General features: G+C 37.9%; 1 protein-coding gene across 1 annotated transcript; it reads right to left on the bottom strand.

Moving 5' to 3' along the window:
* Window positions 1-1,657: 1,657 nt before the first annotated feature.
* On the bottom strand, window positions 1,658-4,535 carry LOC103438401 (ankyrin repeat-containing protein BDA1-like). Its single transcript, XM_008376956.4, has 2 exons — window positions 3,891-4,535; window positions 1,658-2,637 (listed from the first exon to the last, which is right to left on the bottom strand). Exons 1-2 carry the CDS (start codon window positions 4,461-4,463, stop codon window positions 1,864-1,866), a joined length of 1,347 nt encoding a protein of 448 aa, XP_008375178.1. The 5' UTR covers window positions 4,464-4,535; the 3' UTR covers window positions 1,658-1,863.
* Between the last annotated feature and the right edge of the window lie 8,911 nt (window positions 4,536-13,446).

Here is a 13,446-nt window from a genome sequence, read left to right as displayed (position 1 = left end):
TTCATTATTTTCATCCAAATTTCTGATGCGCACAACATCTGAGGGTAGTCTTTAAAATAATTGATAACCCTAGGAGAGTCACGTGGTGTGCACATGATAAGAGTTAACATTAATTTGGATGAAATCTATAAAAAAAAAAAACTAACGGTAGGAGGAAATTGGGAAAAAAAAAGAAAAGAAAAGAAGTTTAAGTTCTTGATTTTCCAATTAAAAAGTTTAGCAGCAAAATCGAAAGCTAAGTGAAAGTTCAGGAGAAAATCGGCAGTTTAGTCTATCGTCAAATCTAATTGCAGAGTGAGTTGTGTACAACTCTCTTTCAAATTATTTTTATTTTCTATATCCATCGTAGCAATAGAGGCAAGTGTAATTGCATATGGTCATTTTCGAAACAGTATTCTTAAAAATATTAGGCCGCCTATACATTATGGGATGGAGAATTTGGGTTAAGCCACAAAATGAACATGCCACAATAATTTGGTATAAAACTCGCTACGGACAGAAATCAAACCTAAAAACTATTTCCTACAACTGGAGAAAATACCAATAACCGTAATAATAATTGACGATAGATGAGAACTCTACTGTTTTTCCTTTAGACAACTTTGAATTGGAGGCAATGTGAATGGTGATGCTTGATGTTCTGATTACTGTTTATGTTTTCTGTTGTACCTTTTATAGGTCGGTTTTGTAAAGCAACCGTTGCTTTTTGTTTGAAATTCTTATGATTCGACTTCTGAGCCAAATTCTAGAACACCTTGCCTGATCGCCGTCTCAACGTAGGACATTTGATACATCAATTCTAGAACTTCCATTAATGAAACATTGGGGAATTTATATATGTATTTGCTCCAATCATTGTTTGTAGATCATATTCAATTGTCAGTGCCGTAAGTCCACATGCATGTATATGCTCTCAGGAGCATTTCCTCGTGCACATGTTGGTTTCTAGGATGTTCAGGAGGCCAAATAAACATGTTTCTAGTGTTGATTTCTAGATTTCTTATCAGAGCAACTCCAGCCTTCTCATTTGCTCGGGGGACGGGCTGCAGGAAGGGGCCCGAGGGCCAGTTGATTCTTCTCCAGCCATGGAGGGCCCGAGTGAGGGTGGGAGCCCGAGCACAAGGGGAGTGGATTGTTGACAAGCCTGCAGACCGAGGGCCAAGACATTTTTTTATTGTTTTTTGTGTCAGCCCAAGGCCCTACAGCCCATTTCCCTGTGTTTTTTTATTTTATATTATTTAAACAAACAAAAAAAACTATTATTTTATTACCTATTGCCAGGGGGAGGGCTCCAAGGGTGGAGATGCAAAATGTAATTACTATTCATTAATGGTAGTTACTATTCATTAAAGGCAGTTACTGTTCAATATGGTGGATTCAATAATGGATTGCCAGGGGAATGGCTCCAAGGGTGGAGTTGCTCTCAGCAGAGTTTGGGCTGCACTGTGGCTCCTACGTCGCGCCTCCATGCTTCTCATCTGATCGAGCAGTACAAGTCATTGTGATTGAAAATAGCTAGCCATTGTGATAAATGTGGAAAGATGATCATTATGTAAAACTTTCTGCCATAAATATTAATTAACGACAGTCTCAATTACGATTGGCAAGGATGTCGACTTATAGAACAAACACCATCATGAATCAAATAGAACAAGAATTAGTACAAATAATTCTGTTTACTGTTTTCTTATTGAATTCTTAACACATCATCATATAAGTTTTTACACCAGAAATTTCGTAATATATAGTAAATATATTAACTGTATTGATGATAGTAACGATTGTGACTTGGATATGAAGCTGGAGCTTCTATGATGAATGCGCCAACGATGATATGATCCCGGAAATAGACATAGTGTACAGCTATTGTAAAATGAACCTTCGAGTCCAATTTAGCACAGGTTCTCTAACCCTGATCATGATAAGCTGTCTAGCGCATGGGACAGCAAGTGAAACCAAAGTAGGCAAAACTGAAGTGACCACAATTATGATGAGCTTCGTGTTATCCGGTGCAATGCTGGTAACTGCAAAGTTGTACGTGCAGTAGACCGCAACGATACAGATTTGAAGCTCCAACTGCAGAGGGAAGTTGCTGGTGAGGACATTGATCATGTAAAGTGAAAGTGAAAATCCAATCGAGTTGAAAGCCACAAAGAAGACAAATGCAACTGCATTGTTAGAACCCATGATGGACTTCCCTGCTAAGTGTGCAGCTGGTTCATTGCTCCCACTGCCAGCTCCATTATTGTTTGATCCGGAGCTGTCCTGCCAAATGCCATTCGGAGGGCTGAGTCCAACTTGAAAGGTGGCGGTAGCCACTAGTACAGAGATAACTAGTAGCGCAGTGCGGGCATCACTAGGAGAGTCTCTGCCCTTTTTGAACTTGAAGTATTCCATCAAGTTTTTTGGCTGCTGCAGCTGAAGGGTATTGGTTTCCATGGGGCAATGAGAGGGAGTATGGTTTATGTCTTGTGCTCTCGAAGCTCCGGCACTACGAAGGATCTCTTCGATTTCCCTATCACCGGCTTCACTCGGGAAGACTAGTAGAAGATCAAGAGGTGTGAGACCACCCTGGTTTACAATGTTTACTTCCAATGCGCTTGGAGTAGTTCCATTGCCAACTAACCACTCCACAACCTACGAAGATTCTCAGCTTTTTATATATACATTTTTTTTTCAAACAGTATTTTAAACTACTAATATTTTTAAGTATAGAGATTCGAACTCGAGTGCAAGGAAATGATCCAAACAATGCTATGATCAATTATTCTAACAACATCTGCTTTTGTGCTATGACCAAACTTTATTGTATTTCCTTCCGTATCTTTCATCTTTTAACAATGGCTCATAATTTGTTGATAAGGTTGGATTTGGTCAAAATTTATGAAATAACTTAGTATATCTTTTTTTCTTTCAAATAACTTAGTATATCTTTAACAAATTGATAGCATTAGTAAAATAATAAAGTCAACATTTCTAGGTTTGAATACATTTTGTTTCAAATTCGAAGGGGAGGCTAGGATTTATGAGTTAGATCTGTTGTTCAAGACAATGTGACCGCTCTTTTGTATTTAAGTTTGAATCTTTACTTCGTGAACTAAAGTAATTTAAAATGGAGAACTTTTATTTAAATCCATTTAACCTCTACACTCAACTTAAACTTCAGATGTGAATTGGCTTTTTAAGCTATTATATAATTACTATCAAGTACAAAATGAAATAACAAGAAAATTAAAATTTATCAATAAACTCATACCTAATAATTAAACCTTTATCATCACGCAATCTTTTACTAACGTCCTATTTTGGCTTAAACCTTAAGCACTCAACAAGCTTTTTTTGAAGAATGAATCGATTTATATATGTGTTTTATTGATTTGTTTTCGATTTAATAGTTTGAGAGACGACCAAGTCGGGCCGCCCAATCTTCGTTCCATATAAATTTCTAACGCCCCAAATAATGTACATAAAAGCATCAGAAAGTGGGCAAAAAGGGTATTATCAAGCTTTTCCAACATGATAATCACAAAAAGCATGGCCATCTTTCTGTAAACCTAAATGATAAATTTATTCTCACCAATTCTTATTAACTTTGGTTTCTATTAAATAATAAAGAATTGAAAGAAAAGACGATGAACCTACTGGGAGGAGAGAACATATGTTTTGATTTTGGATTTTATTTTTAAATGAGCGTAAAGATAAATTCACATATTAAATTGAGAGGATAATTTAGGTAGTAAATTAGAGTTTTAAAGAAATATTAATAGTCTAAAAATAAAATAGACGTAGAGAGTATATTGGGCGGAGAATGAGGTTAAATGAAATTTTTTCCTTAAAATATCACTTTGCCAAAGAGTCAAAGATAACCTAGTTGATCAGATTGTACTAACCTCGTGCAGTTTCTTCCAGGTTGCTAGGTGAAGAACTGAATTACCATGTTTGTCCTTCATATTCAAAACGTTCACCTTCCTCAGTTCCCTGACCAATTCAACCAACAGTTTAACTGCTTCAAACTGGCAGTTCTTAACAGCAAGATGCAAGGAAGTCTCCCCTTGTAGAGTCACATCTTCGACACTTTCCGGGCAGGTCAAAACCATTTCTCCGACAACATCAGCCCTTCCCTTAGCAGCAGCACAATGAAGAGGAGTCCATCCATCTCTTCCGTTCATCCGGCAGAGTCTCGGGTCAACTCTCAGCAGCTCCCTTACAATCTCCAAGTAACCGTTGGCTGACGCGATGTGCATGGGGCCAAACCCATCCTGGTTCATTTCTAACACAAAAGCTGGTTTCAACTTCACAATCTCCTTAACGAATTCGACATGTCCGGCAAACGAAGCGACATGTAGCGGGTTCTCGGTGGAAGTTAGGGCAAGGTCATGGAGTAGAAGTGGATTCTCTGCTAGCAACTGGTGCAAGAGCTGGTTATCTCCTGTTTGAGAAGCCTCAAACAGTCTGAAATCCATCCTGCCAGATTATGTTAAGCTTCTAATCGCAAAATTAGAGTGATTTATACATACGAATCTATGGATCAAACAGACACGTGGCAGTGCAAATGTCAGAACCCTAATTGTAATATATTTTGTTTCACGATGACCATTGAAATATATATATATATATATATATATAGGGTAATGCTAGGAGACCAAATTTTTAACAAATGATGTCTCACCAATACAAGCGCGTTAATGGATACTTAATTAATAATCCAATCATCTACAACTACATAATTTGGTGAAAAAGATTTGGTCTGGCTAGCATTATTTATATATATATGCAGGGCCAACGGTTGGAAATTAGAAACAACCTCGAAATGTTAGGTATCAGCTGCTAAATAAAATTGGGAACTGCCTTCCATTCTCACTCTTTTTCTTCAAAATTCAAATAGAAGAAGAAGAATTAGTACAAATAATTCTGTTTACTCACTATAGTACATAACAACATATTTACCACGTCCATTCGATCACGGGCATCAACAACTCGTGGTAGAAACTATTCAATTACCACGGTCAAGTGTAGCTTGTGGTAGATAACATTAATCCACCACGGTCATATTCTGGCCTGTTGTTAAAAGTGAATAAACTACAACGGTTTTTAATCCCGTGATGGAATATCAAAACCACCACGTGATATGCTTATAGTGGTTACTTCAAATGACCACACCGCCTTTTGAAAATTCACCACGCCATCGGCCGGTGGTGGATGTTTTTATGTTTTTTTTTTAATATAGTTAGAATCATTATATTACTTATTATTTATTACTCTATTGATTATTGATTGCAACAAAATATTTCTTTCATAATTTATTATTTATTAGTATATTTGAAATACTACACTTTTGTTTAACTTTTAAATCCTATAACATCCAATAGTCCTAATTAAAAGTGATGCGGAGAAATTTCAATCAATAAATGACATGATTGTTACAAATAATGATAAATAAAATCTACCAAATGTGGAGGGAGGCAAGGAGACCTCCATTGCTTTCGTGACCACCCTAAACACCCAAATTTGGTTTTGTCTTCATTGCGATTTGACCAAAACAAATAAAAAGTGATAATTATAATTCAAAAACTATGTAAACAAATAAAAAGTGATAATTACAATTAAAAAACTATGTAAAATAAAAATAGTGTTGTAGACATAATTTACTGAACAATTATGGAGGCTATAGAGAGAAAGGGGTGCGGCATGGATAGAGAGAAATAGAGAGATGTGTAATTGTGAGGTGTGTGTTATTCCACCCCATTGTGCCTTTATTTATAGTAGTAGGAAGGGTAAAACCTTTCCCTTTAGGATTACAACATTTAATAGGTAATCTAATCCTAATAGGAATATAAGATACATTCCCAGATTTCCTAGGATTTACACAATCACATTCATATTCTAAATATGATTGCAACACTCCCCCTTGAGTGTGTAAATACTCAACAAACCATCATATCAGATCTTCAGCAGATAAGGTAGAATAGTTGATGAAGTCATCGGCACAACGGGTGATCGCGAGTCTCAAATTTAATTTGAAGTATGCATTTGTAAAAACTCACAAAAACCTCGCTATGGTAAAACCCAAGGAATGGGGAAAACCCATAGACTAAGGAGAAAAATAAGAAAATATGCATAATGTCTAAAACAATCGTCAAACTGGATGAAGGTAGTGAACTTAACGGAGTATGATTATCCCAGGATGGGTGCCTCGTTAAAACCTAGTTAGGTAGCAAAAACTCATTGGGAAAAATGCTCCTAATCGAAGGGAAAAATAGTACATTAAGATCATGTGAGTATACTTCTAGATACTCCCCTGAGTTAGACATAACTTCTAAATAAGAGAACTACAAGCGATTCAACTCAAATAATTAGGCATACCAATTCCTCAGAAGGTTGACTTCGGCAGTGACGTCGTGTAGCGGTCGGCAAGGTTGTTTGGGATCGGTTTGCATGACTTCAATCTCTTGATGCTTTACTGATGTAGATGTAGACGCAATATGTCTTGGCGTTGACTTCGTTGATGTATCATGGTTTGGTCGGGTTGATACATGTGGCATAATCTTCATGGATCGTTATTGGGACTCAACGATAGATGAAAAATAGCAAGTACTTCGAATATGCTCAACAAGAACTCCTAACCATGTCTCACTTGTGGCGTAGTGAAGTGAGGTGAGTCTTGGAAAGATTCAAAGATTTTGCAACTAAGGTTATATCGTGGACCTCCAAGATATTGTGATATCCCTAATGGTAAAGACATAACCATTTGGGGATTTTGCCTTGTGTGAGTTTGATAAGTAACCAGCGTCAGCATAACAAACAAGGTTGGATCCGCTGAGATGCGTTGGGATTTGCCCATGTAATACCTTCAGGGTATGTCTTTAATACCAATTCAGTGGTTGCGTGTAGGCGCGGTGCTGTATCTTTACCAAGATTAACAGTGAAGGATATGTCTTGTCTAAATACAATGAGCTAAGTACAATGAAGCGCAAAGTTGAACTTAGATAAGGAATTTCGGATTCCATAACCTCTTCAAGGGTTTCATTTACATATAACGTGTGGACGATCAAAGGTATACTCAAAGGTGACACATTCGGGGTGTAGTTCGACTTGTAGACCAAAATACCGTCAGAATAATGCTTTAACTTCAAGTCAAGGCATAAGTGAGTTTTCCCAAGATCCTTCATCTCAAATTCCATCTTCAGGCGCGAGTCAGTTTCTCAAGCTCTTCTAGAGTCTTAGTGAGATTCGTGTTTAACGACATAAACTGTAACTCTAGCAATTTGGAATAAGACTTCATAGTTTAACTCGCAAGGGCATAATTCATCCCTGAATGATCAAATAATCACTTAAGACGGGTATACCATATCTGTCGAATTGTAAGTGAACGTCTCAAACAAGTTAAGAGGGTGTTCCGTGGTTTTGGAACTATTTAAACCAATCCATGTAATTCTTCGGGAACTTACATGTTATTCTCCGTATCAATATCCCCATGGAGAAACACTAACCACATTTCATAATGCTGCTATTAATCACATGACGTTTGAGAGAAACCTTGCGCCGTAAGGTGTGCATCATATCGCACTATTTCATTCATCTCATAACGCTTCCTTTCCCATTTGTAACACAACGGAGTTACCTTGGGCAGTGTAGGAACGACAGGTCCAATACACATTTTGGTAAGGAATTTGACCTGGATTGTAACTTTAGTTATCTAATCAGTTCTACGTTGTCACTTAATCAACGGAACACAGTTTGATATCGTCGCTTTTCATTTATGTCGGTAGCTACCATATAAGTGAAAACATCATCGATGATAATCTCATTTCAATTCCATTTTCTCATCCAAACTAGTATACTGGACCAAGAACTTCAAGTCTCGGGAGTAATCTGGATTAATCTCATGAGATGGAAATGATTTGCGACAACGATCGAGTTTAGATTCATTATTGTGCCGTGTCTTCCTCTTCTAGGGAAGTGAATCCTACGAACCGAATGATCTGTCATGCTCCAGGCTAAGACAGATTGATTGGTTATCCGTCGGTGTACCGGACCGTTCAACAGGAGCGTCCAAACCGTCCAACAAGGACGGCACACCATCCAGGGATGTTGACTCGACGTCTGTTAAGTACGTTTATCCTTGCAGGCATGTTTGCAGCTTGTATATGATCTCGTCACTTTAGCTAGATCAAATAAATGCATCTGAAGCAACATTCTGAAATCTAGAATTCATCGCACTTGCTTATCACACTTGTGCGGTATGGGGATCGAGATGAGACATAGTGGGCAATGTTCACGCAAATTCGCACCGTTCTACAGGAATGTTGACGTTCTTATCTCCCCCTAACGGCGGGAAGACGGTTTCATTAAAGTGATAACCCGCAAATGAGCGATAAAGAGATCGCGTGCAAGGGCTCGAATAGAGCTAGTGTGAAGGAGAATCATGATCGACAAAAGATTCCCATCCTTCTTTGAGGACCCAAAGTGGTATGTTGCGGCGGCACAACTTGGCACATGGAATGCACACCCAAATGCATAAATACGAAAATCGTCAGGTTCGTACCCAGTAACCAACTGTAACGTCATATAGGTTGGGTGGCAATGGGCCTCAAGGAAAACCAACATAACTGCGTACAAAGATTGCATAGCCCTAGGCAGAAACTGAAAACTTGGTACGTTTACCAAAATTCGGGCGATCATTTAAATTGCGCTTTATGATCACTAGGCGAGGCTATTTGGGGTGAACATGGGAATTCGATGTTCAATTAGAAACCCAAAATACATGCAATACTTTATCGAAAACCGTCGATGTAAACACTCCGGCATTATCCAGTCTCCGGGACCTTTAGGGATAAGTAGGGTGGTTAACCCATAATCGGCCCAGAGGTTTAGCATCAATGTGTGTGGATAAACATGTGACCAGTTTGTCGATTCATCAACCAAAACCATAAGTATTTATATGGTCCACGTTTTGGTTGGATTAGTCCACATATATTCCCTTGAATCCACTACGAAAATGGAGTTGTTTCGTATCTTTGCTAGGAATGATTTAGAAAATCAATTTCCCTAATGAGCATGCTTGGTAAAGTGTGCTTGTAGGCATAAGATCCTTACTTCGGGTAAGGAGATGTGTTGTAGCATCATTGTTCGACCTAAATGTCCCAAAAGGTCGTGCCAAATCAAGTAAACTGCTCAATCACCCAGCTCTAGGCCGGCCACATGTGGTGTATTCCCAGTTGGGAGACAACCCATTGGCTCCAAATGAAAGCTTTAGGCTCAGTGTTTTTTTTTTTGGAGGTGGTGCAAAGATATTTCACTCTATTTTCTTCAGTGGTTTCATTTATGATCATTGTCATCTCGAATATCCTTAAAAACTCAATGTCAGGGAAAATTTAAGGTCCTTTAAATGGTGATGTAGTACCATTCATATAACGAGGAGCGTGCCAAATACTCTTAATCAGGTTGGATATACCTGAAGTCGTTGTTAGAGATGTGATTTAGGTGTAAAGTTAGTGTGCGTAGTATGCATTCATCCAGACAACTAACTTTCCCACATTCCCACCTAATCACGTGGTCAATTGAATTGGTCACATGTATTCAAGAAACATGATTCAATTAACTCATATGTGAGGACAATATCAATAAGATTATCCATAAGTAAAACATACACCAAACTTGAATCCAAGAACATGGAAAAATGTTCACAAAGTAAACCAAAGTTACTTTGGTGGATTCGGCCAACAAGGCCATTCATGTCACAATTTTGCTATTCCAACGATATTCAGTGGAGCAAAATCAATCTCACATATTGAGTACTAGAATGGTACTCCTCAACAACATTGGTAAGGGCACGAACAGGTGCATAACCAATGGTCTATTCCATCAAGACAGAAGTAGATTTTGCAGGGTTAAGGTTTGGGAATATTATCCCGTATTCTTGAAGTTTTAGGTCTTGGGTGCCAAGGATCACGCGTCGGGCATGATGCCACACCTTGGCAGACCCTGATTCTACCATATGTTTGTCAAAACAAACTCAAAATTGGATTGTGAGAGAGTATGCCATTCAGTGTATCCTTGCCGAAGCAGTGCATCACCATTTAGTAGGCTTTGACCAAACTGGGTCCATACCTTTCTCTCACGTTTGTGGTAGTAATCAGATCTGAGAATTTGATAAACTTCTGCTATCTACACTGCTGCTTCAGGGGCGAGTTAGAAACAAGGAATGACGATAAAAGTATTCTCCAGTCAAAATTCGATCGGATTTATAAACTTCAGAATTGTATCATTCATGGACGTAATCATGGTTTGCTTTGGGCAATATCTTTCATGATTAGACGGTCCGTAGAAGCAAGCCAAAGAGCCATGGAATCCTCGTTCGGGAGGTACTTCCATTTGTAATGCTTTGAGCATAAGTCTTCGAATGAAGATCATGGCAGAGGCTTATTCAGCTCTTCCATGCCATTGTTGGCTTTAATGATTTCTCAGCTTCTTAATAGTCATGTGGAGATTCACATCTTGTACCCCACATAAAGTGGTTTCTATTGGAAACGTCCAAATCAGGAAAATCAAACTTGTGATTGGTGGTATGGGAATGAATCATCCATAAGCATCAAAGTTAGAACATTCGAGTTCTAAGAAATGGTTTTCATGAAAATCGTCGGGTTTTCATGGGTGTATTGTTTTATGAAAACTTTTGGTTTCAAAGGCACTAAATTCGAAACTACAGGTTCGATTTAGTTTATGAACATTTAGTTCATAAAAGAGAGGTTCCTGCAAGAAACTCAGAATGCAATATACTAACTTAGTGTAGTGGATTTGAGTTGTCTTCGGGAACTCAAGTGTGAGAGCTTCGTTTCTACGAAAGTATATGACGGTTCAAAGAAGAGAAATAAATTATTGAATTGTTAATGTTCAAAAGTGATCTTCAGGTCAATAATTTTGGATTCATTATCAGATTAATGGACTGCAGGTCACTTTTAATTAATTCAATAAATCGGGCCATACATGGTCGATTGTAGAAGCTAAATAATATTAACATACAGGTTAAATTATTTTCGAATGCTAGAATAATAGCTTGTGGGTTGAAAAATGCCCCAAAATAATTTGGGCATGGGTGCCGTGAAAAAAAAAAGGAAGGCACGGGTTGCCTTGAGTAAAAACAGCAAGGCCCAAAAGGGCCTTGGGGTATGGTTGTAGGCCACCGGGGAGGGAACGAAACCCCAACCGTAGCTGGGTGTCGGTTTTGGGCTGTGGGGAGTTCACAGGCAGGTCCAGCTCATGCTGGCCTGTGGGTTGTCATGGGGATCCCAACGAAGGTTGGTTGCGTGAAAACAGCCCCATAGTGACTGCAGGTCACGGGCTTGGGTATGGGTGGTGCAGGGACAAGCTCAACATATGCTAGCTATATGTATGCGGGCCAGAGCAACAAAACCCAGCAACCAAAAAGGTTGCAGCGTGTGTATGGGAGGACAACCCAGACAATTGGGCAGGTTGGATGGCTGCGGGCCAAGGCCAGTGTGCATAGGCTCAGGGCTATAGGCCTACCGAGGTAAAATCCAGGCCTAGGCCTGGTGATTATTTGCACAATGATGGTGAAGTGGTGTGCCGCACCATGTCCTGATTCCCCCATTTTTTTCTTCAAATCCTTTAGGGTTTAGGAAAACCCTAATATGCTTCTAATTTCTTTCGATTCTTTGACTCACAAATTCCACATAGTAATTATTGCGTAATGCATGAAACAAATATATATATTGACAAATATATGAAACATATACAATATATATATCGGAAGGTAAATATAAATGTAGGGGGTTCATGCATCATGGGGAATGTTTTCATGCTTCATGGGTCGTTTCAAATATCTTCCTTTATTTTAAGCATACCTGAGTAGCAGAAAACGAATAAGCCTTTGAATTTGTAGAAGATCCTTCTCCGAAAGCCGAAATTGCATCTCCAATTCGTTGTATCACGTTCAACATAGAAAAATTAAATTGAATCAATAGCATGTAGATCAATTCAATAAAATAATCAAATTAATCATGAAAATAATGATTAAAGACGTAATACTCCCCAGATTGAAAATCAAACTCTTTTGTCAGCGCAGCGTCAAGAGCGTACTGATAACGTGTTGTAGGCATAATTTACTGAACAATTATGGAGGCCATAGAGAGAGAGGGGTGCGGCATGGATAAAGAGAAAGAGAGAGATGTGTAATTGTGAGGTGTGTGTTATTCCACCCCATTGTGCCTTTATTTATAGTAGTAGGAAGGGTAAAACTTTTTCCTTTAGGATTACAACATTTAATAGGTAATCTAATCCTAATAGGAATATAAGATACATTCCCAGATTTCCTAGGATTTACACAATCACATTCCTATTCTAAATATGACTGCAACAAATAGAACTATATATGTAAAATTTAAGATATAAAATTTTTACCATAATTACAACATAAAAACTGGTATATATAATTTTATTTAAATTTATTAACCCATTAATGGGTGTTGCGCCGTATCAGAGTCGGAATATACTTTTAGTTTTATGGCTATAAGAGAGTTCCAATGATGATATAATTGTAAAACAACTAACATAATAAAAGTTAATATATTTTTTATTGGAAAGAAAACATAATTAAAAACCCACGAAACGGAGAAACTGTCGTTCAAGTTCCCACTAGTCGCTTGCAGTTATATTTGGTTATCCCCACAATTCTTCTTTTCACATCGTTCTTTTTTTCTAGGTCGCAAAAGATTATTCACTGATCTCTCTCTATAAATTTGGTATGAATTGAGTGGTCTTGTAGTTGCATTTGGCTCTTTTGCGATACTCTCACGATCTCTCAAGCTCGCAGCCCTCTCACTGTCTCTTTCTCTCAGTGAGTTTGATTTGGATTGTCTCTCTCTCAGGTTAGAATCTCAGTTTCAGACTATATAGTCTCGATTCTGGTAATTTTTCTTGCCTCTTGATTCTGGTATGTCAGTTTCCTAGAGTTTCTTTCTACGAATTTTCTTGGTATTTCATCATTTTTCCACAAATTCTAACCCTATCTATTCTCCATAAGTTCTCTCGTTGTTTAGGGTTTTTTCATTTTTTTATATGTTTTACTTCCTCACTAATTGCTAATATTGAGGATTTTTTGTAATTGGAGCCATTCTAACCAGTTCGCTGGCTCTTTTTTTTTTGTATATATATATATTTTTAATTGTTTTTGTCATTTGTTATCACTGATGATTTATAATGTAATTGTTGTTTTGGGATTTTAAAAGTATGTTGAGGAGGTACGTTGATGTGCCATCAATGTCAGAGGAACAACAAGGATTGGGTAGTTCGCTGTAAAGAGTGTAAGAGGAAACGATTTTGTATTCCTTGCATACAGAACTGGTATGCATTAATCTGCTCTATATTGCTTTAATATTTGTGATTATAACTTACTAAAGATCGATGTTGGGTTGGTAGAATCCAGTA

The sequence above is a fragment of the Malus domestica genome, chromosome 01 (genome assembly GCF_042453785.1).
Source record: "Malus domestica chromosome 01, GDT2T_hap1".
Taxonomy (NCBI): domain Eukaryota; kingdom Viridiplantae; phylum Streptophyta; class Magnoliopsida; order Rosales; family Rosaceae; genus Malus; species Malus domestica.
This window is presented reverse-complemented; position numbering and strand designations above follow the sequence as displayed.

Bases quoted from the DNA above. Each gene is read 5' to 3' on its own strand.
- LOC103438401 (XM_008376956.4), bottom strand. From the start codon at position 4,463: ATGGATTTCAGACTGTTTGAGGCTTCTCAAACAGGAGATAACCAGCTC. The intron at 2,638-3,890 runs GTTAGTACAATC...GAATCTTCGTAG, and splicing joins CCTGGAAGAAACTGCACGAG to GTTGTGGAGTGGTTAGTTGG.